General features: G+C 42.6%; 1 protein-coding gene across 4 annotated transcripts in view; it reads right to left on the bottom strand.

Annotated features, from left to right (window-relative positions):
- The window catches only part of MACROD2 (mono-ADP ribosylhydrolase 2), a 1283788-nt gene that overhangs the window by 98808 nt on the left and 1158128 nt on the right, over nt 1-26852 (bottom strand). For all 4 annotated transcript variants that reach the window (XM_034764159.1, XM_034764162.1, XM_034764161.1 and 1 more), the window contains one exon: nt 6802-6883. In XM_034764159.1, coding sequence (XP_034620050.1) covers nt 6802-6883 — 82 coding nt within the window. The remainder of the gene's footprint in view (nt 1-6801; nt 6884-26852) is intronic.

Raw genomic sequence — 26852 nt, 5'->3', positions numbered from 1 at the left:
ATCCTATTTTTTTCCTGCTTACATTTTAGAAGTTTATCGTCAAAAGAACAAAACGTTCACCAGAAAAAATTGTTCATAGAAAAAAAACAGTATTTTTCTGTGTCAGTGACCATGAACCATTATGAGTGGGCTCTGGGCTTGATCAAAGCCTACGTAAGCCTCCCATTGACTTCAGTGGACTTTGCATCAAGCCCTGACCCACTGACTATAGTAATTCTAATTCAGAAATGCTTAGATTATAACAATGAGGATCAAACAACTACATTCATACACAAGAGTAAATTATGAATTATCCATAGATTCATATTACCATAGAGGTCTGCTTTTCCTCCTATAGATATGTACACTTTACAAATGACTAGGCTTTTGGCACTTGGTGCAGGATAAGTAGCATTACTCAACTAATTTTTCTGGCACTCCATTTGCAAAATATGCTTAATATTATGTCCCAGTAATGGAACTATTTCCCTATATCTATATTCCACTTACTGAAACGCACTGAGGTGTAACTCTAGCTTCATATCATTATCTCTTGACTAGCTCAAGTATTTGGATGTCTTTTTGGATTTATTAATGCAGCAAGTTTAAAGTAATAACTATTTCTGTAGATAAAATCAGGAAGGTATTGCTTTTCTAAGTAACCTGGTCCACACATGTTGAAGTGGAAACCTTTCTTAGAATTTCTGAACACTAGGTTCACATCTGAAATCTCAACAACTTTTCTCTCAGTTTAAAGAAGCACCCCAGTGAATACTAAGATAGAGCACTATCAGTTGAAATACATGGCAAACCAGGAACACTGCTACTTTAAAAAAAATCTTTTTCTTTGCTTTAAGAATATATGGAATATAAAAAAACATCAGTATAGTTTATGAATCCCTCCAGAATATAATCTAAATGTCAGAAAGTTATTGCCAGAGGCAGTGACTGTAGCAAGCTCCCTGTCATGGAACCATATTAACAAAGTCCATTGTGCAAGAAACTGGTCTTCCAGAGATATGGGACACCTTCAAAGTCAAGGCATCTGCACAATAATTGTCAGTGTCTTTATATGTAAATCACAGTGAAAGACAAGCCACATGAAGATAGCTCACAAAAGAACAAAAAAAGAATAATTCAGGAAATGGGACCATTATTCAGGGATATTTTTTATTTCTTTTTCTTTTTAAATTAAAGTGAATTTAATGCTGGTGAAAATTGCTGGGTTGACATCACTGGCAAAGAAAGTGTTTACTGTATCCACAAGACAGGCCTGGCATAGGCAACAACATCGCTACTGCCCTACCACTGTGCCTCAGTCCTGATTGGAATGAGAATGTGGATCACTTTTCAAACCCATTCAGTCCTTATGTCTCTTCTGAGATTGCCAACAGAAGTGCCAATTAGTGTCCATGGATGTCCAACAAATATTAAATTGACATTTTCTATTATGTCTTTCCCAAAAAACTCAATAGTCTTGTAATGTCGTTTTACTCACAGAAAAGATTAAAATTAATCAACTTTAGGTAAGGTAGTAAGCCACATGGAAACAAATTTAAGGCATGCTTTTCCACTCCCTGCACCTCATATAGTCATTTACACATGGGCAAAGTGAACACAAGAATGTAAAAGTCTACCATTCTGATTGGGCAGCATTTTACACCTCTACAAAGATGTAACTGGGCACTATTTCAGGTACATTTATCTGTGTGGGTTGATACCGAGGGTGGGGTTAGTTGTATGGGGCTGAAGGAGACTTTTGTGTTTTATAGGGTGTTCCGTTCCACCGGCTGTTTCATTTGGTTTTATAATTGGTGTCATGGGGGTCTAGAGTTCTTGGATAGGCATCCCTTTTTATTATTGTAGAAAGCCAAATAAATAAATATGAATAAATATGTAAATAAGGTGCAAGGGAGTGGAGAATGAGGCCAAACGGAGTTCTGTTGTTGCAGAGCTGGTATAGGTTAAGTCAGAACCCACCCCTTCATTTGAGATATTTTGTTTAAGAATGATTGGTGAAGTTTGCCATGTAGATTCTATGATCCTATGTTCCACAACATGATGTTACTTAGAAGGATGCCAATATCGTTTCAATGTTTAATCATTAGAGACTGAGATAGAAGGTGTAATGTAGAGATGAGTCCAACACAACACCCAGGATACAAACTCCACCAAAGGTTTTGGAGTTCAGACCCAAATCCAAATTTTCTGTCTCTGGCCCACCTACAGTAGCAAGGCTAGAATCCTCCCATGGAAGTCTATATGGGTGGGCACTTGCATCTCCTTTTTCACTCTTCTGACACTCTTCATCTCACAATGGGTAATGTAGACCCCAATCATAGTAAACAAATCACGACTATCACAATTCAACACTTGTTGACTGGGTCAGCAAGATATTGGTAGTTACTTACGTCTTTTGCCAGTATAAATGCGCTTCATGATTTTTTAAAAATCCATATTTAGGGTCAAGCCACCATGATCCATACTTATCTGTAACCCTGCAGGGGCAAAGACCCTCTGTGCACAGATTTCCCCCCTTCAGCATGCAAGGGGGAAATCACAACTTCTGCAGCCCCCTACTTTCTATCTTCCCCCCATTATTATTTGGCCTGGTCGGGTAGCTCCTCCCTTCTTGCAAATCTTTTAGATCCTGTTAAATGTTTTAGTATTCCTGTATTTATTTTAATGATTTGCTCTGATGACGGCCCCCAAAATTTGTATAGTTCGTATTCTAAGGGCTGCAAAGGTTCCCACAGAAGGGAACTTTGTTTCAGCCTAACCAATCCTCAGGACAGTCAGGCTGTTTTAATGGCTGCACATCTGCTTCATGGTCCAATTTCCTAGACGGGTTAGAGAGCTAAACTATATTCCCTCCACTATGACCTTTCTATGCTCTCTGTGAATCCTGATTCCCCTTCCCCTCTACCTCCAGTGAGACCTGAAGGCTAATAATCTTGGGGGGGGGGTGTCAAAATAACTCACAGCTGCCATCACAGGGGAAGCTACAGAGGGGTCAGCAGCTGCAGGGGTTCATTGTACTCCTCAAAAGACACTTGTCGAGGTGTCATGGTGGATTCAGTTGCACCCTTCCTCAGCAGGTCTCTTCTCTCTCTTTCTCTCAGCCTGATAGTTAGCTAGGGAGATCCCTCCTGAAGAAATGTTAAGACAGGCACTCTTTCCACTGCTACTGGCTGGCGACCCCACCGCTACGTACGACAGTGGTGTTATTGACTCTGTTTCTAGGGGTAAGGCACAGAGCTATTGGGAATGGAATCGCTCAGTGGCTGCTGCAGTGTGGTCAGTGTCCATACTCAGGCTCTGCCTACTTCTCTGCACGTGTACAACTTGGCTGGGTCAGCGATCTGTGGGTAGGAAACTGAGGCACAGAGAGACTAATGGCCAGTTTTTAAAGGTATTTAGGCACCTCACTCTCATTGATTTCATTGGGAACCAGGCACCTAAATACCTCTAAAAATCTGACCCTAAGTGACTTACCCAAGGCACACAGGCTGGCTGTGGCAGAGCAGGGAATTGACTCCAAGTCTCCTAAGTCCCAGGCTAATGCCCTAACCTCTGGGCAGTCCTTCATCTCTTGCTAGGGCCAGCATTTTCAAAACTAACTGATGATTTTGGGTGCCGAACTTGAGACACTTTAAAGTGCCTCCTTTACAGAAGGTAGATACGCTGCTCTTTCTGAAAATCACCCCTGCCCCCCTTTAAGGCATCTCAAGCTGGGGACCCCAAAACTGAAGCACTCGGAATCACCAGTCACTTTTGAAAATCTTGGTCTATCTGAAGCTCCTTTTAAAAATGGGCCCGGAGGTCTTCTGAAAATCTGACCCCACCTGCGAGTGCTGAGTGTGAAAATCTGGCCCTCTGTGGAAGGCCCCCTGCACAGGTGCTGAGCTTAACCTTTGCCCGTCCACACCTCTTCCAGCAGCGCTCAGCCACCTGCAGCACTGAACCGTTAGGAGGGGTTTTCCCCCTCTTCAGTTTACTTTACACAATAAGCTCATAAACACCTTCCCATGCCCCTAAGTAATTCAAGTCTATGTGCAGCAAATAATCAATTTAATGTGTCAAAAGGACAATAAAAGCCACTGCACCCCAACTAGAGCCACCCAAACGGAAACCCCTTTCTGTTCCAAAAAGATGAGTGCCATATGGGCCTTGCAGCAGGGGCAACGCATGGGGGGAGGGCACGTAGGGTCATGTGCCCCCCCGATTTCTCAGGCCGCCTCTCACTGGGATGCCCAGCAGCAAGGGGCTCCGGCAGCACTCACCGAGTGTCCATGCAGCGTGGGGAGGGAGGAAGCAGCAGGACGTCTGGCTGTGGGCTGAGCTCTCCACTCCCGCCCCCTATATGAAGCTGCTTCTCCTTCCCTGCTGCTGGAGTCCTAGCGCTTCCGGGTGCCTGTTTTGCAGACGGCCCACTGAGGTGAGTCAGGGGAGCATCTTCAAGATCGGGCACAGGAGCTGCGACGTGGTGCTCAGCGCCAGGCAGCTCAGGTGGAGCCCCATCCAGCCTGAAAGCCCTGGGGATGAGTGAGGGGAGCAGTCTGGGGGGAGGCAGTGGGAAAGAGGGGGTGGACCCTCCTCCTGCTGCTGCTTCGGCTGCTGGGGGTGCATTGCAGCAGCCTCCAATGTGCCTATCAAGGAGAAGGCAGTTTGGGGGTGTCACGTTCCCCCCCACCCCCAACAAAAAGTGACTGATAATTCTCCAACCTCCTTGCTAACGGAGACGACCCAGCCCCAAGCACCATCGCCACCTACCCTGATGGGGCACGGGGGAGACTGTACATCCCAACTGTGTTGCCCCTTTTGTTGGTCTTATTTTGAACACTTGCTAAAGGGATTGTGGATAGTTCAGGCAGGGAGGGACGCCTGCAAGCTCTGCAAGGGGCTGGCCAGCCACAGGCCAGGGAGCAGGAGGAGGTAGTTGCTACTGTATGTTGTCTACATATGTATCAATTTTCGGGGGGGAGAAAGAGGCAATGTGTGTGACGGTTACATGCCCCCACAGAACCTTTCCATTGCATGCTCCCCGCAATCCACAGTTACCTGTCACCTCTGCCTTGCAGTATGCTCAGGAAGTCAACAAAGTCAGGCTGTGTCAGATCAAGGTGGAAGCAAATTCCATTCCCTTTCTCCTCTGAGGATGGGGCCCTGAAGTTCTCTCTTAGATACCTAGGCTCTGTGAGGAGGGGGAGTGGTTTGCTCAATATCACAGCCAGCAACAGAACACAGATCTCCTGAGACCAAATCCACTCTCCTATCCACTGGGCAACACTGCCAAAGAGTAATACACTGAATGAATATGCATCCGAAGAAGTGGGCTGTAGTCCACGAAAGCTTATGCTCTAATAAATTTGTTAGTCTCTAAGGTGCCACAAGTACTCCTGTTCTTTTTTTAGAAGCTAATGCAGTCTTTGGAGCGCATGCATAATATAGTCCAGACACCATATATTGCTAAGTAAGTGGATAGCCACAGTCTGTGCTAGCTGAAGTACTCAGGGGGTCTTTAATTGCAGCCTCCCTGAGAGATCACTGCAATAATTGAATCAGGAGGTGACGGAGGCATCTACAAGAATAGTGAGATCAGGCAGAAAGGTCACAATTGCCTTAACACAAGCCAAATAGGGGGAAAAAACCACTTTTGGCCACTGTGACTTTCTGGATAGCCAAAAAGCAGCTAAGATCCTCATTAGCCACCTGAGGCCTGATTCTCATTTAAACTTTACATCAACCTGGCAGTGTAAAGGGGTCTTATAGTGGGTGCACATGTAATTCAGGAGGACCAGGCTGCTAGAATCTGAACGCTAAGCATAGGCAAGAACATCCCACAGAAGAAGCAATGCAACGGAAAGGACAAAGCACTGTACAAGCAATAAAAAGAAAAAAAGCAAGGCAGGGTTGAGAAATAAAACAAATACAAATCCCTAATGATACACACAATAAAAATAAATCAGTTACTCTGAGTTGTTATTTTTTTCATTCACTATCCATTAGGTTTTCTTACATTCCAAAGAGGAGACTTCCACGTGAGACAGAAGACAAATTACTAACATTCCCTAAGTGCTCCAGAGAGCTGCCTTTCCTCTGATTCATTTTTGTACAGGGACAGCTCAAACTTTAAGTTCTCATTCAGGTTTTAGCTCCTGTGATATTTTTTCAGTCACAATGAAATCGTAGCAGCATCATTAATGAAGAGAAAACATGGACAAAGCACATGTAAAAGCCATAACCACAGACACTTATATCTTCCCTCACTTATGGAGATATACCTATCAAATCTCATAGAACTGGAAGGGACCTTGAAAGGTCATCGAGTCCAGGCCCCCTGCCTTCACTAGCAAGACCAAATACTGATTTTGCCCCAGATCCCTAAGTGGCCCCCTCAAGGATTGAACGCACAACCATGGGTTTAAGGAGGCCAATGCTCAAACCACTGAGCTATCCCTTCCCTCTTACATTAGTGTAAATCATTTCCTTCTTGAAGTCAGCTATAAAACTAGTTTTAATGACTGGAGACAGAAACAGCAGAGATGTGGAAACAACCAATTCTCAATATTACAAAGTTAAGCTCCTGTCGTACAAACACATTTTTGCATATTCTAATCTTTGCTACTAGGAGTAGTTCCACTGATTTCAAAAGTTAAGCACATGCATAAGTATTTGCAGGGTTGGAGCCTTGATATGTAGTTGATCTCAAAAGGAAGTTAATGTTTTAGTTTTTGCTGTGGCATGGCAAGAAGATGCCAACTGCTGTCTTTTTACTGCCCAATTTATGAAAGTCAGAAGGCAACTAATGACTGCACATACCTGTGGGGAAATATTCGCTCATTTTCTTCTTGAAAATTTTGTAGTCGACCTCCAAAAAGACGCAGAAGATGACACGATCCATCTGTAAGAAACAATTATTCACAGTGAAACTAGAGTAATAATAAATGTTAAGAATAATATTTAATAACAGCACAGAAATGTTTGAACTGACATTTTGTATGCCAGTTAAGTGGGAAAACATTGTGTTTTGTGTTTACTGTATGAGCAGTATTGTAATATTCAAAACACCATTTTTAACTGCAGTTCACTACTGTGTTCTTTGTTAAATGCCTATTGTTTATGCAAACCACCTCTGAGAATGGTATAAATGTGCTCTGGTATTCCAGCTGGAAGAGTCACACAAGGGGTGTCTAGCAGGAGTATAATAGAATAAATGGGTAAGCAAAGAGCTCTTTATTCAATCTTTGCCCAACACACATATTTGCAAAACTGTTTAGCATTTTAGAATGGCTTGAAAAGCTTTCGTGTGGTTTTAATTTACATGAAACTATTTACTCGCTATATAATATAGCCAGAAATGCAACAAAAACAAAAGCTGTTTACAGAATAAGCAGCACACAGGGTAAATAAAACATTTAATATGCCATATAGTCAGTGAGGCCAAGCATATAAATGGCACCATAACACATAATGTGTGCAGCACCCGCCACCTTTTAAAAATAAATTGCCTGGGAGATCATTATATGTGAAAAGGTTTCTTTTAAAAAGGGAGAGAGAGACAGAGAGAGTGAGAGCAACAACTAAAGACTGAAAAATTGCAAGAGGCTCAATTCAACCCTTGCTTATGTTTGCACCAGTCAGCGTGACCCAGGGCACAGAGCCCCAGCAGCAGAAAGATCACCTACAACAGGGATGCAACACATGTACCCAACACATGTCCAGCCTGCATCTAGCTAGCATTTCCGCAAAGCAAGTGTTGCTAGCCAGAAAGATCAGAGCAATGAGGATCCAGCCTCTATGCTGACAAGTCCCCTATGGAGACCTCACCACAGTTTAAAGCTGCCCTCCTCCTCCCCCTCTGACAGGTGCACACACTGTCTTCCCCTGATGGTGAATGGGGAGCTAGAGCCATTGTGCAGCTCAGGAACAACAAAGAACTGTCAACATGAAAAAACTCCTCCTAATCCTTACTAGAAAATCTTAGCCTTTCAGAAAAGCAGCTTCTTGGTAGAACTTAAGGGCCAGATCCTGTCCTCAAATACTCACAGCCAACTCTCCTATCTCAGTGCAGAGAAATCCACTTTTCATTCCTCCACGTAGAGCAAAATCTATTTACCTTGGAGTGAAAGTGCCCAAAAAATGATGGAAGAACATTATGCTGGACAGTGGTCAGGGCCGGCTCCAGGCACCAGCTTAACATGCAGGTGCTTGGGGCGGCCAAGGGAGAGAGGTGGCACCTGCGGCAATTCGGGGACGGCAGGTCTCTCACTCCTTCTAGGAGTGAGGGACCTGCCGCCGAACTGCCGCCACTGATCGCAGCTTTTATTTTTTTTTTCCCAATTGCTGCCGCCGATCGCGATCACGGCTTTTTTTTTTTTTTTTTTTTTTTTTTAGCTTGGGTTGGCAGAAAAGCTGGAGCCGGCCCTGACAGTGGTAATGTGAATCTTTGCATCAGAATGAATCACAGCCCTTATTCAAGTCAATGTGCAAACCACTCGAAGGCTCAACGGAAGGTGCAATGAAGCCCCTTTAAGTAATGAGACAGCTGGAAACGGGTGGCTAGCAACCAAGGCCCTTGGCTGCATGGAGAGGCCTGATCAGAGCTAACCTAGGTAGATTAGCATGGATTTCCTTGATGGAAAGCACAGGGCTAAGACGCTGGTTTTGTAGGCTGCGCATGTTAGAGTCAAAAGCCTGGAGAAACCTGTGAGCGGGACTCTGTCAGGAAGCAGAGAGTCAGAGCTTCTTGAGCACAGTGTGTGCTGGGGAGGCACAATCGAGCATTTCTGAGCAAGGAAACTGCCTGCTATTGTTTGTTTCTATTGTATTCAGAGAAACAGGACTTGGTGCACACGCTTTGTAAATAAACAAGATTACACCAGAGAAATACTTGATTTGTATCATCAGTTTCTCCTAATGGAAACAATCCTGAAGGGACTGAATATTAGCCAACTGCTCAGGTCAAAGGGGCAATGATGCAATGTTTTAGAATGGAAGGCCCCAATCCAGCAAACAGTTACATAGGCGCTTTGCTTTATCCATGGGAGTAGTTCCACTGAAGTTAATGGGGCTACTCACAAGTGCAAAGTGAAGGGGGTGTGTTTGCAGGATCGGTGCTTTACGCTTCATTTCCTTAATTTATATTGATTGTAAAAGTTGATTTCCCCAGTGATCGTCAGGCTAGCCTACATCATCATATTCGACCTTCACCTCCTGGGCTTATTGGACCAGGTACTCAGGTCATACCCATCACTATAGTATCCAAGGACGGTGATAGTCAGTCTAACAAGGCCCTGCGTCTACAAGCACTTATCTATCAGAGAATTAATTTTAGTCATGCACACAGAAGTCTATGGTGGTCTCCGTGTGTCTAGTCTGTTATACAATCCACATACACTCACAATATTTTATTTTAATTTGGCCTTATTATATGCTCGCTCTCTATTTTTTTTTCTGTACACAGGTTGACACCCTTAAAATATTCCATGAATTTGAAGGATTCTTGTGTTTCTAATGTAATGCTCTCAAAATAAGGCATGTCTCTGAAAATGGCAGTATCTTTCAAACTGGTGGAACGTTTCCAGTGTCCTCACTGTACATACTCTATTTATAAACCTGTTCAATTTCTTCTCAGTGTGTGAAAAAAGTGTCCTGTTTTTAAGTATGCATAAAAATGCTGTGATGACAGCTCAAATCCTGTGTTTATCTGATTGAATGGCATGTGTTGGCAGATAGTAAATCTGAAATTAAACCAAATTCTAGCATCCTGCCAGTCACTGAATATTTGATCTGACATACCCAGCTAAAATAATTTGAAATTAGCTATGGAAAGTAACCCTTGTCCTCACCACTTCCATTCCAACCACATCAAGTAAACGTTTAATCCAGCATAAAATCACTTGGCTGCTGACTCACAAAAGCTCAGCAGGACTTTTGGGACCTGCATTTGAGTTTGCTACTCCTTATTCTAAGGGGCAAATCTCCTCTCTTGTGACTGTGGAATGCCAACTTGATTAGATATTTCATGCTACCTCTTCACTGAGGGAAGAGAAATAATATTGAGGGACTCGACTCGGTACGCTCAGGGAATCTCCAATGTCTTATTGCAGGTGCTAGCTCTTCCACAGCTGAATGAATACCACTCAATTGAGGAAAGGGTTTAAAGGGGTTGCAACTTGAGGGTATTCAGGCTCATCCTTGATTGACAGCTCTGTTCTGAAGGCTCGTCTTGGATGCACCCTTCCCCTCTCAGAGCTTGATTAAATTCTGCTCCTTGCACAGCTGTGAATAGGTGGATCAAAGAACCCCCAAATTAGGAGCCCTGCATCACAGGAGGCAGGGAGTTAAATTGCATGAGTCGTTTGCTTACCAGGCAGCTTTACTGATTTTTTTCCCTTGAGAACCTATACTACTTGACAGGCACCATTTAAGGTTGAGAGGCATACCTTTCTTCTGGTTTGGTTAGCTGCACCTGATGCATGATCTACAGCCTTCTAGGCCCTGTGTTACTTAGAAGACTGAAGCTGTTTTACACTGGACTGAATCCTGAGCCAGACATTAAGACCAGGTACTTTATTAGAAGGACAGTGTGAACTTAAAAATCACACTGAAAATGTTGAACTGACTATGGCTACATATAACCCCTACGATGATCATAATTTGAAGCTGGTGAGGAGGAATACTGTATCCTATTTCTTTAGTTTTGTTTCCAACGTGAATTTGAAAGCACTTTGTGTCTAGTGAGTTTCACTGTCTGCTTGATGGTCCCTGTCTCATGAGCTTGCAATGATAACTTCTTTCTGATGCACTGCTCTGAGGAGAGCTCACATGCATGCTCTTTCCTGGCCCCTGCAAGAAAGTGTTTAGCAGTAACACAACTGCTGATGCCCAGCTTGGTGCTAAGCAAGGGATCTGTGTTTCCCTGGACTCCCACACAGGGCCAGGAAGAAGCAAGAGCCTGGGGCAGCCAGAACCCCCTTCTTCCCTCTCTAGGACCTGCAATTGTCAGGTAGCAATAGTATCTGGGGTGGGCAGAAGGGTTCTTTACTTACCAGGCCTTTTCTGCAGGTCTAAGGAAGGCATTTGTTTAGGGTTGCCAACTTTGTAATATTTAAAAAAACGGACACTCCAGCAGGAGTGCCGGAACCTCCCCTTCGCCACCCCTTCCTCCTGAAGACCTGCCTCACCCCAGCCCTGCTTCTTCCCCCAAGGCCCCATTCCTGCCCTGCCCCTTCCCCCTGAAGCCCCGCCCCCATTCGTTCCTCTTTTCCCCTCTCTCTGTCACTCACTGCTTTTCCCCTCATGTCCCCCCTTCCTGCATGGGTCAGGAGGGACTTGCCTGGAAAGCCGGGGCTGAGAGCTGCAGCCACCTGAAGCAGATAGGAGGTAGCCCTGGCTGAGTAGGGGCTGGCATGGGTGATGACTTGGTGCCTCCCACCCGCAGTAACTGGACTTTGAGTGTCCCGGTCAGTAGATCTGACTGGTCACTGTCAGGTCGCCTTTTTGACTGGACTTTCCAGTCAAAAACTGGGCACCTGGCCACCTTACATTTATTTCACTCAGGTCTATTTATTAATCATGGCCTCTAGTCACAACATTATTTGTAGCCATCTCTGGTGGTATGGTGTCAGTCAACACCAGCATTAATCCGATATTTTCTTTGGGGTATTGCAGAATTGTACATGTATATCCAACCCCCTTTTCATGCATAGTTTTAAAGAGAGCGCTCTGTGCATTTTAGTGTCTATATTTAGTATTATTTATATTATGGTAGTATCTTGAGGCTCGAACAAAATCAGGTCCCATTGCACACTGTACATACACATAAAAATAATCTCTGCCCCAAAGAATTTACAGTCTTAATATACAAGAGACACAAAGGCTGAGAGAAAAGAAGGATTATTATCCCCATTTTACAGATGTGGAACTGAGATACAGAGACACGAAGTAACTACCCATGGTCACAAAGGAAGAGCTGGAAACTGACCAGAGATCTCCTGATTCCCAGTCTAGTGCTTTACTCAGAAGGCTATTCTTCCCCGTGTTCTAGTGATATTAGAACATGAAATGTAGTCTGGCCACTTGGAATCATAGAAGTGTAGCACTGGAAGGGACCTCGGTAAGTCATCTAGTCCAGTCCCTTGCACTAAGGCAGGACTATGTATTGCCTGGACCATCCCTGACAAGTGCATATCTAACCTGTTCTTAAAAATCTTCCATGAGTGAGATTCCACAGCCTCCCTAGGTAATTTGTTCCACTGATAACTACCCTCACAGTTAGGAATACAGCAGCCTGACTGCTGAGCAACACATTTCACCCATTCCACTGAACACAGAGTTGAGGTTACGGGTACTATGGCCATTTTCAAAGCCCTTCCTGGCATTGGTCCTGACTACCTGAGAGATTGGCGCTTACTCTATTTATCTGTCTTAGGTACTTAACTGGCCCCCATTATTGCAATAGCTGAGCTCCTCACAATCTTCAAAGTATTCAGGCTCACAACAGCTCTATTAGGTAGGGAAGTGTTGTTATCCCAATTTCACAGCTGGGGAACTGAGGCACAGAGAGGCTACGTGACTTGCCCAGAGTCACATGGGAAGTCTGTGGCAGAGCAGGGAATTGAACGCAGGGTCTCCCAAGTTCAAATATAGTGCTGTTACCACTGGCCCATTCTTCCTCTCTGGGACCATGATTTCCCATGACACCTACATTCCATGGAAAGAATGCTACTGCTGACCAACAGAGCTATGCTTGTGACCACGGGCAGCAGAAACTTCACAGAAGTAGCACCAAGAACACAGAACTCACTGGCTGAAGAAAGAAGAATGACCACAAGCCTAACTGCATTCAGCATTAAATGCAACACCCACATGTTCACGAGGCTTTCCCACAATGGCACCCTCTTCCTCACAGATTAATAAAGAAATAAAACCACACCTCAAACTGCTTAGAGCCTGCTACATGGTGGCAGTCATGGAGGTCGAGAGAGAGCACATGCATGTGTGAGCATAATCCTCTTATAACGTACGGGAAGAGCTCAGCTATTAAGGTGATGAGGGCTATTTAAGTAGTTAGATACATTCTAAATTGTAGAACATCCAGTTTTAATCTCAGCTATCGTGCTCTGGCCTCCAGCCAATCATTTCTCTGTCTCAGTTTCCCCATCTGAGAAATGGGGATAATAATATTTACTTGCCTTTCTAAAAGAGTATGTCTACATAGCAAAAGCTGTGCATGGACTAGTCTACTTTCAGCTAGCACTGGTAACAACAGCAGTGAAGATGGCACAGTGCAGGGCTCAGAGCGGGCTAGTGAGCCAAGTATGTACCCAGGGTCCATGCTGGGTTTGAGCATTGAGGCCTATGCTATGCTTTCTTCACAGTTGTTACCTGAGCTAGCTGGATTAAAACTAGCCTGGGTATGTATTGTCAGTTATTAGACAATAGATTGGACAACAAAAAAGAAGGGGTTTCTTAAAGGAAGGACTTAATGAAATGAGGACTTGCACACTGCACCACACTTCCGAATCAACGTGTATATTTGGCCAAGACTAGAATCATTGATTCACACTCCTTTTCCAAAATTGAATGGATCAAGGTCTAGATCTGAACCATATCCTCGGTTGATCCTGTGGGTCAAACTCTGCCTCTTGTTTTGTTATTGATTTGTACCTATGAACAGCCAGTATTTGTGTTTCAGTAAGGGCAATCTCCTTTCATGTCTTTCTGTCTGTTGGCTCCTGTACTCATGATATCATGGTTACAACCACAGAACTGTTCTTGGACAGAACTTCACTCAGGTGTTGATGGCCAAACACAAGGGTTCTGCACCAGGAGCACTGAAAGCTGCCTACAAATGTGTGTGTGGTGGGGCCCACCTAGGGTGACCAGATGTCCCGATTTTATAGGGACAGTCCTGATTTTCACACTTGCTGTCTGGTCACCCTACGCCCACCGGCACCCAACAATGGCCCATTCTGCACCTGCTCCACCTCTTCCCCTGAGGCCCTGCCTCTTGCTCACTCCTCTCTGACTCCTCCCACTCCATTTGCCCTTAAGGCAAGTAAAAAGTGACAGAGCCCAGCCCTCCCCCCCATTCTGATGCCCCTGTTGTGCATCCCTTAAGTCCTTAAAATAGGATTTAAGTGGTGCATAGGTATCATGCTGACCCTCAATATAGGGGTAAATTTGACTATTGATGAACAGTGTGCAACTTTCCATAATGAAACTCACCTGCTTTCAGGTTTCATTACAAACCTGAAATCCAAGCCCAGGTTTACTAAGGTTCACAAACCTTTTGAGCAAAAGTGTATTGAGTTTCAGGCAAACCAAGGACAGGTAAGTTTTAGGCAAACACAGATCAATGCCTGGGTCACCCTTCAAAGCTCTTGCTTTCTACACAAATATTTATGCTTTCAAAGCAAAACGTATTGGTTTTGTGGTTCATTGTTTTGAGTTTGGGGGTTCTTTGAACCTGAACCTCAAAGCAAAATTGTGGGTAAGAACCCATATTCCATCCCTCCTGCCAGGGTGGAACTGCAGAGTTTGCATTGCTCTAATAATGGTATACATTTAGCACTATCACTTCACCCCAGGAGCAAATAGCTGTAGAAGATTAGCTGTGAGGAAGTAACTTCTTATTTAAGACAAAAACTCCTACAAAGCAATATTATTAGTGGTCTGATATTGTAGTTTACTTTTCACTCCAGGCAGAATAAAATTCATAATTAAGAGACCAAAGGCAAAACAATCACCTGACATTTATTATGAGTTTAAAAGATGAATTCAAACAACAGCATTCAGATAGTGTCTAAACTTCACAATAATCTGTACCCCTAAGAGGATATGCAATGGTGATGCACTAAGCCATGAAATCAAGATAAATGCAAAACATTGTTAAAACAGCCCTCACTGGCTGACCAGTAATCCTGAGGGCAGGAGTCCTTTTACCCAAATCACGCAAAGAACAAATTAACTCTCTTGTGGGTATCGCATATACCATCAACAATTATTCTGACATAAATTTATGGTACATTTTAAAGCCAATGAATAACACCCTCATTTTCCACTCGGGGTGCTTTTTACCATAGATCTCAAACACAGGTATGCAATACAATCTGATTAAATGTATGGTGTAACTCTGGCACGGCGTGGTGACATAACTTGCTCACAATCACCAAAAATGCTAACAGCAGAATAGCAGTAGAACCCAGGTTTCCTCAATCCCAATCCTATATTTTATCCATTGAACCAAGCTGCTTCTGAAATAGGCCTTGAGATTCATGTACGAGGGGAACTGAAACATAAAAGACTAAATGTAGACCTGATATAAAGAGATCCAGTTTCACTTAATACCATCAATTTTTAATCTGGCACGTTATTTCAATGCATAATTTCATTGAGCAAATCCATTACAAATCCCTTCTCTAAATCAGACTGTTTGTCTTTACATCGGAAACCGTGTTCCCCTCTAGAGAGCCCATTGCATGTTTTCAGTATTTTCTCCTTCCCCCATTAACTGTACTCTATACTCAAGTGTATGTACAGCATTCTCTTCTGACGCCTAACTGTGCTGAGGTATTATTCACTTTATTTTTGTTAATGAATCATTTGTCATTCAACTACAGCAGCTTTCCAAACATTCAAAAGAAGCAATCTGGATTTCAAATAGAAATAGCTAAAAATCAAAATAATGGTAATTCCTGAGCAAATTTGCAAGTTGGCTGCGATAAAAGCTTGCTTGTCCTAGCTATCTGTTACTGCATATGATCACAAGACTGAAACAAACAAGGAATTATAAAAAACCCAACTCCTCCTATTGTTTACCCTATGATCACTTCCAGTTTTTAAATATAACATACAATGCAGGAACTACTTGCTGCAGTGGCCTTGCAGTGTGCATGCTGCAAAATACACGATGATAGCATGTACTGCTAACAAAGACAGATTATAAACTCATTGGTTGTTAAAAGCACTGCATGTCTGCTCTTTCGGTTAAAAGTTGCTCCGTAACTGAAAGAAGAAACAAACCTGTAACGGCTACCCAGTGTTTAAGGAAACATCTCAGTTTATTTATTCTGATGGCAACTGAAACTCATCAGTAAAGGGGCAAGATAGTACTTTAAAAATGCATTTGTTTTTACCCAAATATCCATCAATCTACAGAATTCAGTTTTATGCCATACAAATATGATGACATAAGCGCCATTAATCGTTTTCAGCTTAATACCCACTGCCCCTTGAAGATGCATGTTTGGAATATCTGAAGACGACCTCCATTTTTCACTGCTACCAGTCATAGGGCCGCTGACACAGCCAAGATAATCCTGTATTCAGCGATCCTAGGGGAATGAATGGATTCTGATGAATGTAATTTGCTATCTCAATGACAAATGGCAAATGTGAAGAGAGGGTATGCATGCAAATATAACTGTGATAAATAAGGGCTTGTGAAGGATAGTACTCAGGAAGTATCTGGCAGTTTTACAACAGCTATGCATTTCTCAGGAGATAAATCATCATCTTAAATTAAGTTATCATTATACCTTCATTGTGACTCTCCACTGGAGTAAGACTGCATCATGGCACAAAAATCAAGCAAAATTTTGTAATCAATGAGCTAACGTTTAGCAGTATTCTCTTGTTTTAGGACATAAATTATTCAACACCACAAAGATTAAACACATTGTAGATAATTGGGCCTACGTTTTCAAAAGTGACTGCTGCTTTTGAGTTCCTCAGAATTTTTGGATGGATCTCAATTTGACGCAACTTAAAGCGATCTGATATTCAGAGCACCCACACTCTGATAATCAGGCACCATGTTGGACACCCAATAGTTGAAGCATCCAAAATTACTAGCTACTTTTGAAACTTTTGGTGGTTTTAGTATTTTACAAGCTGTTGTAATGTTGAGTAACACTTTGCAATGCTGAATGAGATAGTTTCTTCCCTGCGTGTACTGTCAAAAGGCCAACATGAGATACAGCATCACTTGTCAAGAACCAGAGCTCTGTATTTATTACCTAGGATCAAAATCAAAGAATGCTTGGGGGCATATAGAAATGTATCTCTGTTCTACCTCTTTGTATGAGTCCGTTTACAGCTGTTGCAAGATCCTGGAATCTCTAATGGATACTAAATAAAAAAAGTCCATTGTCCCATGGCCCATGTTTTGCAGGAGGTCAGACAAGAGTATCACAATGAGTCCTTCTGGCCATAAAAATGTATGACTTTGTGAATCTTTTTTTTTAATCAAATATCTGTTTTAATGTCTGACGTATAGAAATATAGATCAGATTGGGAGCCTTTTATCAATTCTCCAGGATGTTCCTTGTGTTACGTCTCCAAAAATCCCTCTTTCATTACATTTTCATCTTGATGTGAAATTCTATTTTTTTTTTTTTTGTTATTGGAAAATGGTTCACATTCTATTCAAATTGTAATTGTAGAAACAGACAGCCCCAAGGAATACAGATAAGAAAATAACAAGACTTGTTGTACATAGGATTTGCAAAAAAAGCAAAGATGCAACAGAATCTGGAAGGAGCATGTGTCTTGTTCAGTTGAATCACCTTGTTGATAAGTCATTGCAGACAAGAGGTGAAATAGAAATGGGAGATTCCCCATTGTCTTCAGTGGGGCCAGGATTTCAACCAGGTTGTTTCGTTTTGTTTTTTTGGAGGGTATATCAATTTCTCACTTGCACACTTCTTGTTACTCAAAGAGGTAATTGAAAACCCCCATCTAAACCAAAGCACTGATAAATTTTGCTGCATGTCTATCCACTCCCTTCAGACTCAAAGAGAATTATTACATGTTTTCATTGATCTAACTGTATAAAATTACAACTGTGTGTAAACTTAACAATATATGGAGATTAACCTCCTTTCAGAAATTCAACACAACGGTGGCACTCCAACATAGTGCAACTGAAGATATTTGGGGGGGGGGGGTGTCTTACATGAATATACATTATTATTTTAAAAATGCAACATTTATATTTACACACTTGGGTCCCCATCCTGCAAAGTTGGTTCATAACTTTAATTATGTGAGTAGTGGATGGGACTACTTACATGTGCAAAGTTATAAAACATACCTTCATCTATGCAGCAATATACACCGCTACCTCGATAGAATACGAATTCGGATATAACGCGGTAAAGCAGTGCTCTAAGGGGGCGGGGCTGCGCACTCCAATGGATCAAAGCAAGTTCAATACAACATGGTTTCATCTATAATGCGGTAAGATTTTTTGGCTCCCGAGGACAGCGTTATATCGAGGTAGAGGTGTATGTAATTTGATTTTTAAAATCCATTTTAGGCCAAATAAAACTGACACTATCCTTTTCTAAGGATCTTATGTTGAGTTATTGCCATAGCTTATTTAATCATTCTAATCTTCATCCTGCATTTAACTAGCATTCATATTTGGGTCTGACATCAATGGAAAGACTCCCATTGACTTCACTGGGTTTTGGATCAATGGTATTATGCCCTAACTATCCTAGCAAGAAGACAATGATACATCCAAAATAGCATTTTTGACTCAGAGTATATCTGGGTAGCCAAAAATTCAGTAAGTAGCAAAAAAATACACATTCAGTGATGGAGTGATAATTTACTAGGATAAGCTGAGTTATGTCACCATCACTCCATTTGCAACCTTCCATTGCGTATTTCACTGCCATGCTCCATGGCCCTCTCTTCCCTCTTTCTCTTTCACTTGATTAAGATCATCTCTAGAGTTAATGCTGATATGAGAAATGAATAATTACTCTGTCGTGATAATTAAGAAGTACATGCCTGCTACTAATGTTATAAATACATTAAATACATAATAAATGCATTACAGTTATAAAGCTCTCTCTCAAATATTTTGTTGTTCATTGTTAGGTAGAAATACATCTTTCTGAAAATCTCTATACAAGAACAGGCACCACAGAGCACAACTCACCAGCAGCCATGAAGCCAGTGCCCACATTAGAACCCACACTGAACCCTACGCATGTCAATATTACCGTATCTCCCGCCTTGAAAGAAAATGTATCACCAATTTAGCTGTCGCTTGCAGAATTCATTTACAGATCAAATTAAACACATTAACATGAGCCTTTAAAGACCATTTCTAAAGGACAAAAGCTGATTTGCTCAAAATACCAGTCCCTATCCCATCTCTCTCATCCTAATGTGAGAGCTAATCTTTGTGATCAGAAAAAGAAAGGCCGGGAAGAGTAGGCGGCTAAGAATGATTTTCAGCACTACTGGAAGTGACTCCACTATTCCTGGGATATACAAAACAGCATTTCTATCTCAATGAAGAAGGTCAGTACAGGATCCTTTACTTAACAAGTGCCATGGAAACTAAGCACTATTATTAAAACATTTTATCTTCCTCTGTCCTACCAGGCAGTTCTCCCTTCTTTTTGTACAAGATGGTTTTACATGGAAGTAACTGCATCCAGTATTTGATTAAGACATCGGTGTGGTTAGGAGAAAAGAATAAACTTTCACCGTGCTGAGGTGTTACAAAGAATTGTAGAATGATGAGTTACAGTGCTCTACCAGCAATCCCCAACTCGTAGTGCCAGCAGTCCCATCTCTCTGCACCACCAACTAGCACAAGGACCACCAATCCTATCCCTCTCCACCACTTCTAACAAGCAAGACCAGTAATCCCCAGCTCTTCTACAACATCCAGTAACAAGACTGATTAGGGTTTTGTCATATGATCATGGATTATGACTTGGCCAAACTGTCCCCATGTTAAAGATTATTAAGCAAGCTTGATATAAATTGACAGACATCTTCCATAGAGGATATTGCAACTTTAATATACTTCGTTCTAAAATCTCTGCTAGGATATAAATGTCAACTGGTGTATGCCAACATTTTTTATAAGGCTTGTGACGGGGAGGGGAAGAGAACCATCTCTAAGGAATTAGTATCAAATTAATTAATAGATGGTAATAGAATGACAGCTTTCCAAAAATAGCAGATGTTCCAGCATTTTATTGAGTCTTGCTGCCTAACCTTTGGTACAGTAATTCCATAATATGCATCTTCTAGACCTAATTCTGCTTCATAACTGGAATGCCAAAGATGGCTGTAACCGATTTCTGCTACAGGTCACAGCAAAGAAGCAGCAAAGGCAAATAGGCATTGATTAACATTTATTAGAGGGGAAAAGAAAACACCTCGTTTGCATTTGTGCTATATACTGCTAACAGTCCATCTAGTTACTCACCATCAAGATAGAAGAGGTTCATATTACAAGGATGTTGTTCATGTGCAATTGACAACATTAGCACAATTTATATCAACTGCCCAAATGCACTGATGTGTACAAAATTCTCAAAGCTATTTATTGTCAAACTGTCAATACTAAATGCACAAAAATGTCACTGTCATTAATTCATGAAATAAAGTAGGTTTGCACAGCACTCTGAAAATGTAAAAGCACTTTGAACAGCAAGGGCTAACCATTATTATTTTTACTTGTGTGAAATTACTATATAAACCATAAACCACTATCACCTCTTGTGGAAAGTTCCTTTGGGCCAGAGCCAAATCCTAGTATATGGCACTTCTGATAAAATACAATATCAGTCAATGGTTCTATTTTGATTTCAGCTGAAAATTCTCTTTAAGACATTCACTGCAATGTTCTTCACAATATGTATTAGGTAAAATGTTCTTCATGGGTTTGCAATGATATACAGACATTTATGAAAATAAGCCAATGTTTTATTTCATTTTTCTCATGTGTCTGACACCTCAGAATGGTTTCCCCTTCACCACAGTTAACCCTGGTGCTATAGGCTTGTGTGAAACACACTGTGGCCTAGTGGCCAAAGCACTGCAGTGGGACGCCAGACACCTCTGTTCTATTCCTGGCTGGGTGATCTTAGACAAGTAATGTCCTCTCTCTGTGCCTCAGTTTCCCTATATGTACAGCATTTTGAGATCTGCTGCCAAAAAGCACTATTTAAGAGTTACCTTGGTATTATTACTACTACTACTATATATTCTCATTCTACAGCTACCAAGTTTCTCTCTTTTCCCCTTCTCTGATCAGCCAACTTGTCTTCTGTTCCTTATGTCTGGATGACCGAGCATACTGGCATAAATGTGGATCTTTCTCCTGGTGTGAGAGCCCAGAGGCGGTTCACACAAGATTGCATTTTCAAAGGGCTCCCTTATCTGTACCTACAATATTTATGAGAACATCCATTTGCACAGCACTTGAAAAAAAAATCTACTTGTGAAGGGTGAGTGGGAAACTTTAACTAAGTTACCAAATTCTGCAGAATTCGGAATCATTTAATCATCAGTTATATTTTTGGCCTAGATAGTTTCATTAGCAACCTTTTAAATGTGAACAAAAGCATACCAGGGCAATGTTTACTCCCGGAGTGCCTGCAACTATGTAGCCACTATGTGCTAGAGAGGATGCATGAATGTAATCCCTTAAGCAGTTTAAGTAAAGATAGTTAAGTGTGGCTCTGTCACCCCTATCTGAGCTGCAGTGCTAGTGAATGTCCTTTTAACTCCAAACATCTGAACTATTTGGCTATCACGTCTCCCTACATTGTCCTATGCTGCCATCCATGGGTTCATCACACTTGTGAAGAAAGTATAAAATAACCAGAAACTGACAAAACTAACATTTTCATGCCTTGATTAGAGAACAGGAGAATGATGAGTTACAGCAGGATTGACAGGCCACCGGCAGATTCCAGACCTAGTATTTGTAGAGGCTTTGAGACTCTGGCTGGGGAATAGTCTGTCTGTGTCATAACTCTCCAAATCAGAGAACATTTTATGCCTTGTTAGTATTTGGTTAAACACGCTCTCTTCCATAGTGTGAATTCATCTGGGTGGGTTTAATCTACCCAAGAACATTTAAAATAAATGATCTTGTTCATATGTAGTGATAAGACTAACATTTATAGCTCATAAGCTTATTTATTCAGCATAATATTTTTATTCTTTAACTAAGAGAGAAGGAAAATTGAGAGGGGAAATATCTGACAGGTTTAACAAGCTGCTTGAAAGAGAAAATACATTGGAATTTTTTTTTAAATTATGTTTGAACTGATTTACAGCAGATGAAACATTTTACTATGCTTGTAAGTTTATTAACCACTTTGGGGGAGCTAAACGGCATATCTTCTCCATGGGTTAAACATAGCAAGATCATCAGTCAGATTCTAGAAATGAGCAGCTCTACAGGACTAGCGCACAATTCACCACAGCCGGGAATCTGTGCTCATGAAAGGCCTTAGGGCTGGTAAAGGAGGAATGTTCCAGGCACGTCACACATGAGGTGAATTGCTGGGACTGTGTTGGAGGCTTGCTCAGAACCTGCTCTGAGGTCTGGTCTACACTAGAAAATCAGGTGTGAAAAATCCTCACCCCTGGGCAGCATAGTTAAACTGACCTATGTCTCCATGTACAGGGCTAGGTTGACAGAAGAATTCTTCCATTGACCCAACTATTGTCTCTCAGGAAGGTGGATTATCTACGTGACAAGAGAATCCCTCCAAATCGGCATAGGTAGAGTCTACAATGAAGTACTACAGTGGCACTTGAAGTGTAGACAAACCCTTACTGTGCCTCTAAAGCACTCAGTATTTCATGGTCACTGAAATGTAAAATGACTTAATTTTAGCTAGAAACATAAAGGGAAAAAATACAGGGGTTTGGCTGTTGTGGATGAAACACAATGGCTCACATCCTCAGCTGGCGTAAAATAGCATAGCTCAATTGACCTAAATAGAGCAAGCCCAACTGACACCAGCCAAGGATCTCTTCCCAGCCAGTCAGCTCCATGCAAGTGCAGTGCATATTCAGTAATTCTCTGCTAAAAATCCATATGGCACATTCAGTATTCAGCATATAGGTTACTAACTGGTATTGGAACCAAATTAATTATTTGGATTTATACGACACCACCCAAAGCTTTACAGCCTGATGGAATTTTAAAATATCATCGCCTGCAAACATTTTTAATGAAGTAATCCAGCCTAAAATAACCCACCCATATCGCAAAAGAAGCAACCAGATACTACTCAACATCTCCTCAGTAATTCCTGCCAATCTTCAGTTTTCAGTGACTGAAATACCTGCAAAACAGATGGAACTAAACAGGTAATTTTTGGCATTTTCCGCATTAAACACTAAGTACCTGAACACGTAAAAGACTTATGCACATAAGTAACTTTACTCATGTTAGTAATTACTTGACTTCAAGTAAAGTTACTTATGTGCATAAGTGTCTGCAAGGTCCGTGCCTAAGTGATTATTTCAACTGACATAACTTGCCAACAAATATCAATTTTTAATATCCTAGGTGCAAACTAGCACCTGAAATATGTCAAAATCTCTAAAAAAACAAATCAGTTTTAAAAATATCGGCTCCCTGGCTCCTGCTCAAAGTGGAGTGATGGCATCCAGTTAAATTATAACCCTCTAAAAAAGTGGATTTAGAATAGAAATGATAGAAGTCCTAGAACTGTAACATTGCAGATGTGGGACTACAACAGATCTAAATCTTTCAAGGAATGTTATGCTTGTGGTTTGAACTGCATCTTGCTGCACCATGAGATGATGCTTTCTTGGGGGCAGAAGTATTTTTATTATCTTCTCATTTTGGTACAGAGTGAATAGGTACCTTCTGTCTAGCTAGGAACGACCTTGTCTATTAATAAAAAGATCTGGTTGGACTGATGAATGATATAGCTCCTAGGGGAATAATACAACTTTCATCTATCTGTGGCACTGTATGTGTGTTACTGTCACACACTCAGTACAACCCCAAGCATTGAAAAATCATGAGACTGGCTTACAAAGCACGAGATTTTACAAAAATAATAAATGTTGAGTTATTATTTGCTTTCTGGTTTGTGAGCCTTTAGAGTGCACTCCGGACACATTTTCAAGCTTTTGACTGCAACCAGGGCCATCCCTGGGGGAGGTGCGGGGCCCAGGACAAGTCAGCCCCCACCGGCTTGAGGGCCCCGCTCTGCATCTGGCCTGGTGCTGGGCCGCCTGCTGCTGCTGGCAGTTGCTGGCGCCCACCACGGGGCTATTGTTGGCCATAGTGCCACGGCGGCTCAGAGCTCCGGCTGGTGGGAGGGGGACTCGCTGCACCGAAATGCGGGCAGCCGAGCCAGGCGCTGTCTCTTCTAATTGCCAACAAGATGGCAGGCCCTGAGGAAGTGACGAATTCATCTTCCGGCAGTGGCGCTGGAACATTTTAAATAGTGGGAGTGCTGAAAGCCAGCCTCTTTACCTCTGTCCCTCCCACACAGAGCTGAGGCCGGCAGCCAGGACCCCAGGTGTGGGGCGGCAACAGAGCCATGGTGTCGCAGGGTGGCAGCCGGGACCCTGGGCATGGGGCCACAGCAGAGCCCTGGGCACGCGGGGTCGACAGCCAAGACCCCAGGCGTTCAGGGCCAGCAGCTGAGACGCTGGGCATGGGGCTGGCAGCTGGGAGCCTGTGAGTGCTGCAGCCCGCACCCCTAGTTTCTGCACCTATGTCTTCTGGGACCGACCGCGCCGGCCAATCGCACCAGCCCATGGGATCCCCTAAAGCACAGGGCCCAGAGCAGTCACCTCAATTCACCCTACCCAAGGGATGGCTCTGGCTGCAACCCTGAGGATAGATTTAAAAAAAAATCTGAGACTCTCAGCTAATCATATGCTTCTGGCAGCTGGGGCTTTAAAAACATCAGATATAATGAGAGTTGGCAGCAGAATATGCTGTACATTGCATATCTTTCACAACTCAAGCAGGAGAAAAGAGATGCATCAGTTCTGGGAGAAATCAAATATTTATCTGAAACTGACAAATAACAGCTATGTATTCTCACATTCTCTCTGGCCACAGTCCATTTCCACTGAACTCAATGGGGACCCTTCCATTGACTTGAATGGGATTTGGATCAGGCCCTCTCTGAGACTTCTCACACACCTTTGGTACCATTCACAAAGGGTAAACAATAAAGGCCCAGTTTTTCTCCCAGCAATGTGTGTGGACATCTCCACACAGGCATCTCCACACTGCTATCCTCAAAGGGGAAGTGTCAATTCTGTAGCACATTCCCCTTCCCCGTCCCTCCCTCACAGATGCCACTTCATGGACCCCCTTCCCCTCCCCTCACACAAACCCAGGGAAGGGATTCAGTGGGTTTCTGGGGGTGATACTGTAAATGGAATGAGGAGGTTGATCAGGGGATGGTCTAGTCTCTGTTGGACTGTTTCCCGCTCTGCTTCAGGATTTCCAAATGGAGATCTGGGCAGGAAGTAATGTGACTCGGAGCTCTATTGCTGCCCCTCTGGATTCCTTCTAGCGCTGCCATTAAGCAGCAGTGAGACGACTGCACCAATGAGCACGAGGTTCTTGCTACAGCTCTGCTGCCAGAAGAGTGCGCCCAGCAGAGCAGCAGTTATCCCTGTGGGATGGCTCAGTCCCAAAATCCACAAAATCCTGCAAAATCTGCAGCTTTCATAACCCTTCCTGCATCCAGGGGAGGGTGCCAGGAAAACGCTGCAAGGGGACCCTTACCAAATCTTTTCTTTTCCGTTAGCCTATCCTCCCCACCAGGAGATTTTCCCAAAGAGATCACCAGCCAACGTATTAGTAATAGGTCTACCAAAAAAGTGACACCTTCAATAATATTCTCCACTGTAAAGTCCATTGGCAGTACGTTGCAGGGTTTGCAAGTCCATTTTTCTAGATGTTTGGGAGGAAAGTGCTGCAAACAGGACTCCAGCAATAAATTTCAGCATCCAAAAGGCTAGCTTTACCATGAACAGCACAGCCACAGACAGATTTTGAAGTCTGCTACTAAACAAATTTTGGCAACAGAAAGAAGTTATTAAGAAAAACTTTCATTCACAGGAACTGAAATGTGTTCTCTAGTGAAATGAGACGAGTCTGTAAATCATTGTGGGTTTTTTTCCACCCAGTTCTTAAGATTTAAAACCGTATTCTTTCATTTTATTCATGTTGTGTTTATTTAAAAGGTTCAATCTGCCTTAAGTCAGAGCAATTTTGAATGCAAAATGGTTTTTATCTTTCTTTTATGTGCTGTTTTTTCATGCAGCCAGGACAGAGTGGCTCATCAAAAGAAAGCAGGGCGGACTGAATTTTATCTCACTATTATTGTGATATAGCTGCAGTGGGCAATCTGATCTCATCAAGATACAATTGCAGTAAAGATGTCTAAGTGGATGTCACAGCATAGCTGAAAGATACTAAAGTGAAATGAACCAAAAAAAGCAATCTTTCCAATGCAAATCACAAAGTTAAGTTGCAGGGATTTGTAAGCAGAAAATGGTGTGGGAGAGAGATGGCATCCTCACAAATGTCTGATTAACACTTTTAAAATAATTTTGAACACATTTGGTGAGTGTATAATTAAGGGATTTACAACATTAAAACCTGGAGCTCTGTGCAGCAGTACACTAAATGAGATGATAAGTAACAAGGGAAAGGGTGAATTATACCTCCTCCCACTGCCGTTTGAACTACTGTCTGCTGATTGTTTTCAGGCCTCCTCTCTAGTAGACAGAGACTACGACTTTTGGCAAATCGATAATAAAAGTCAGCTAAGAAACTCAGGCTCATTTTACGTAAGTCTAATAACTAGGGTTACCATACGTCCGGATTTTCCCGGACATGTCTGGCTTTTGGGGGCTCAAATCCCCGTCCGGGGGGAAATCCCCAAAAGCCGGGCATGTCTGGGAAAATCGGGAGGGAGGGCTCGGTGGTGCTCGGCCGGGGCCTCTTTGGCTGGGGTCGGCGGTGCGGGGCCGGGGCCGGGGCCAGGGCCGGGGCCGGGGCCGATGCGGGGCCAGGC

This window comes from Trachemys scripta, chromosome 3 (genome assembly GCF_013100865.1).
Source record: "Trachemys scripta elegans isolate TJP31775 chromosome 3, CAS_Tse_1.0, whole genome shotgun sequence".
Lineage (NCBI taxonomy): Eukaryota > Metazoa > Chordata > Testudines > Emydidae > Trachemys > Trachemys scripta.
This window is presented reverse-complemented; position numbering and strand designations above follow the sequence as displayed.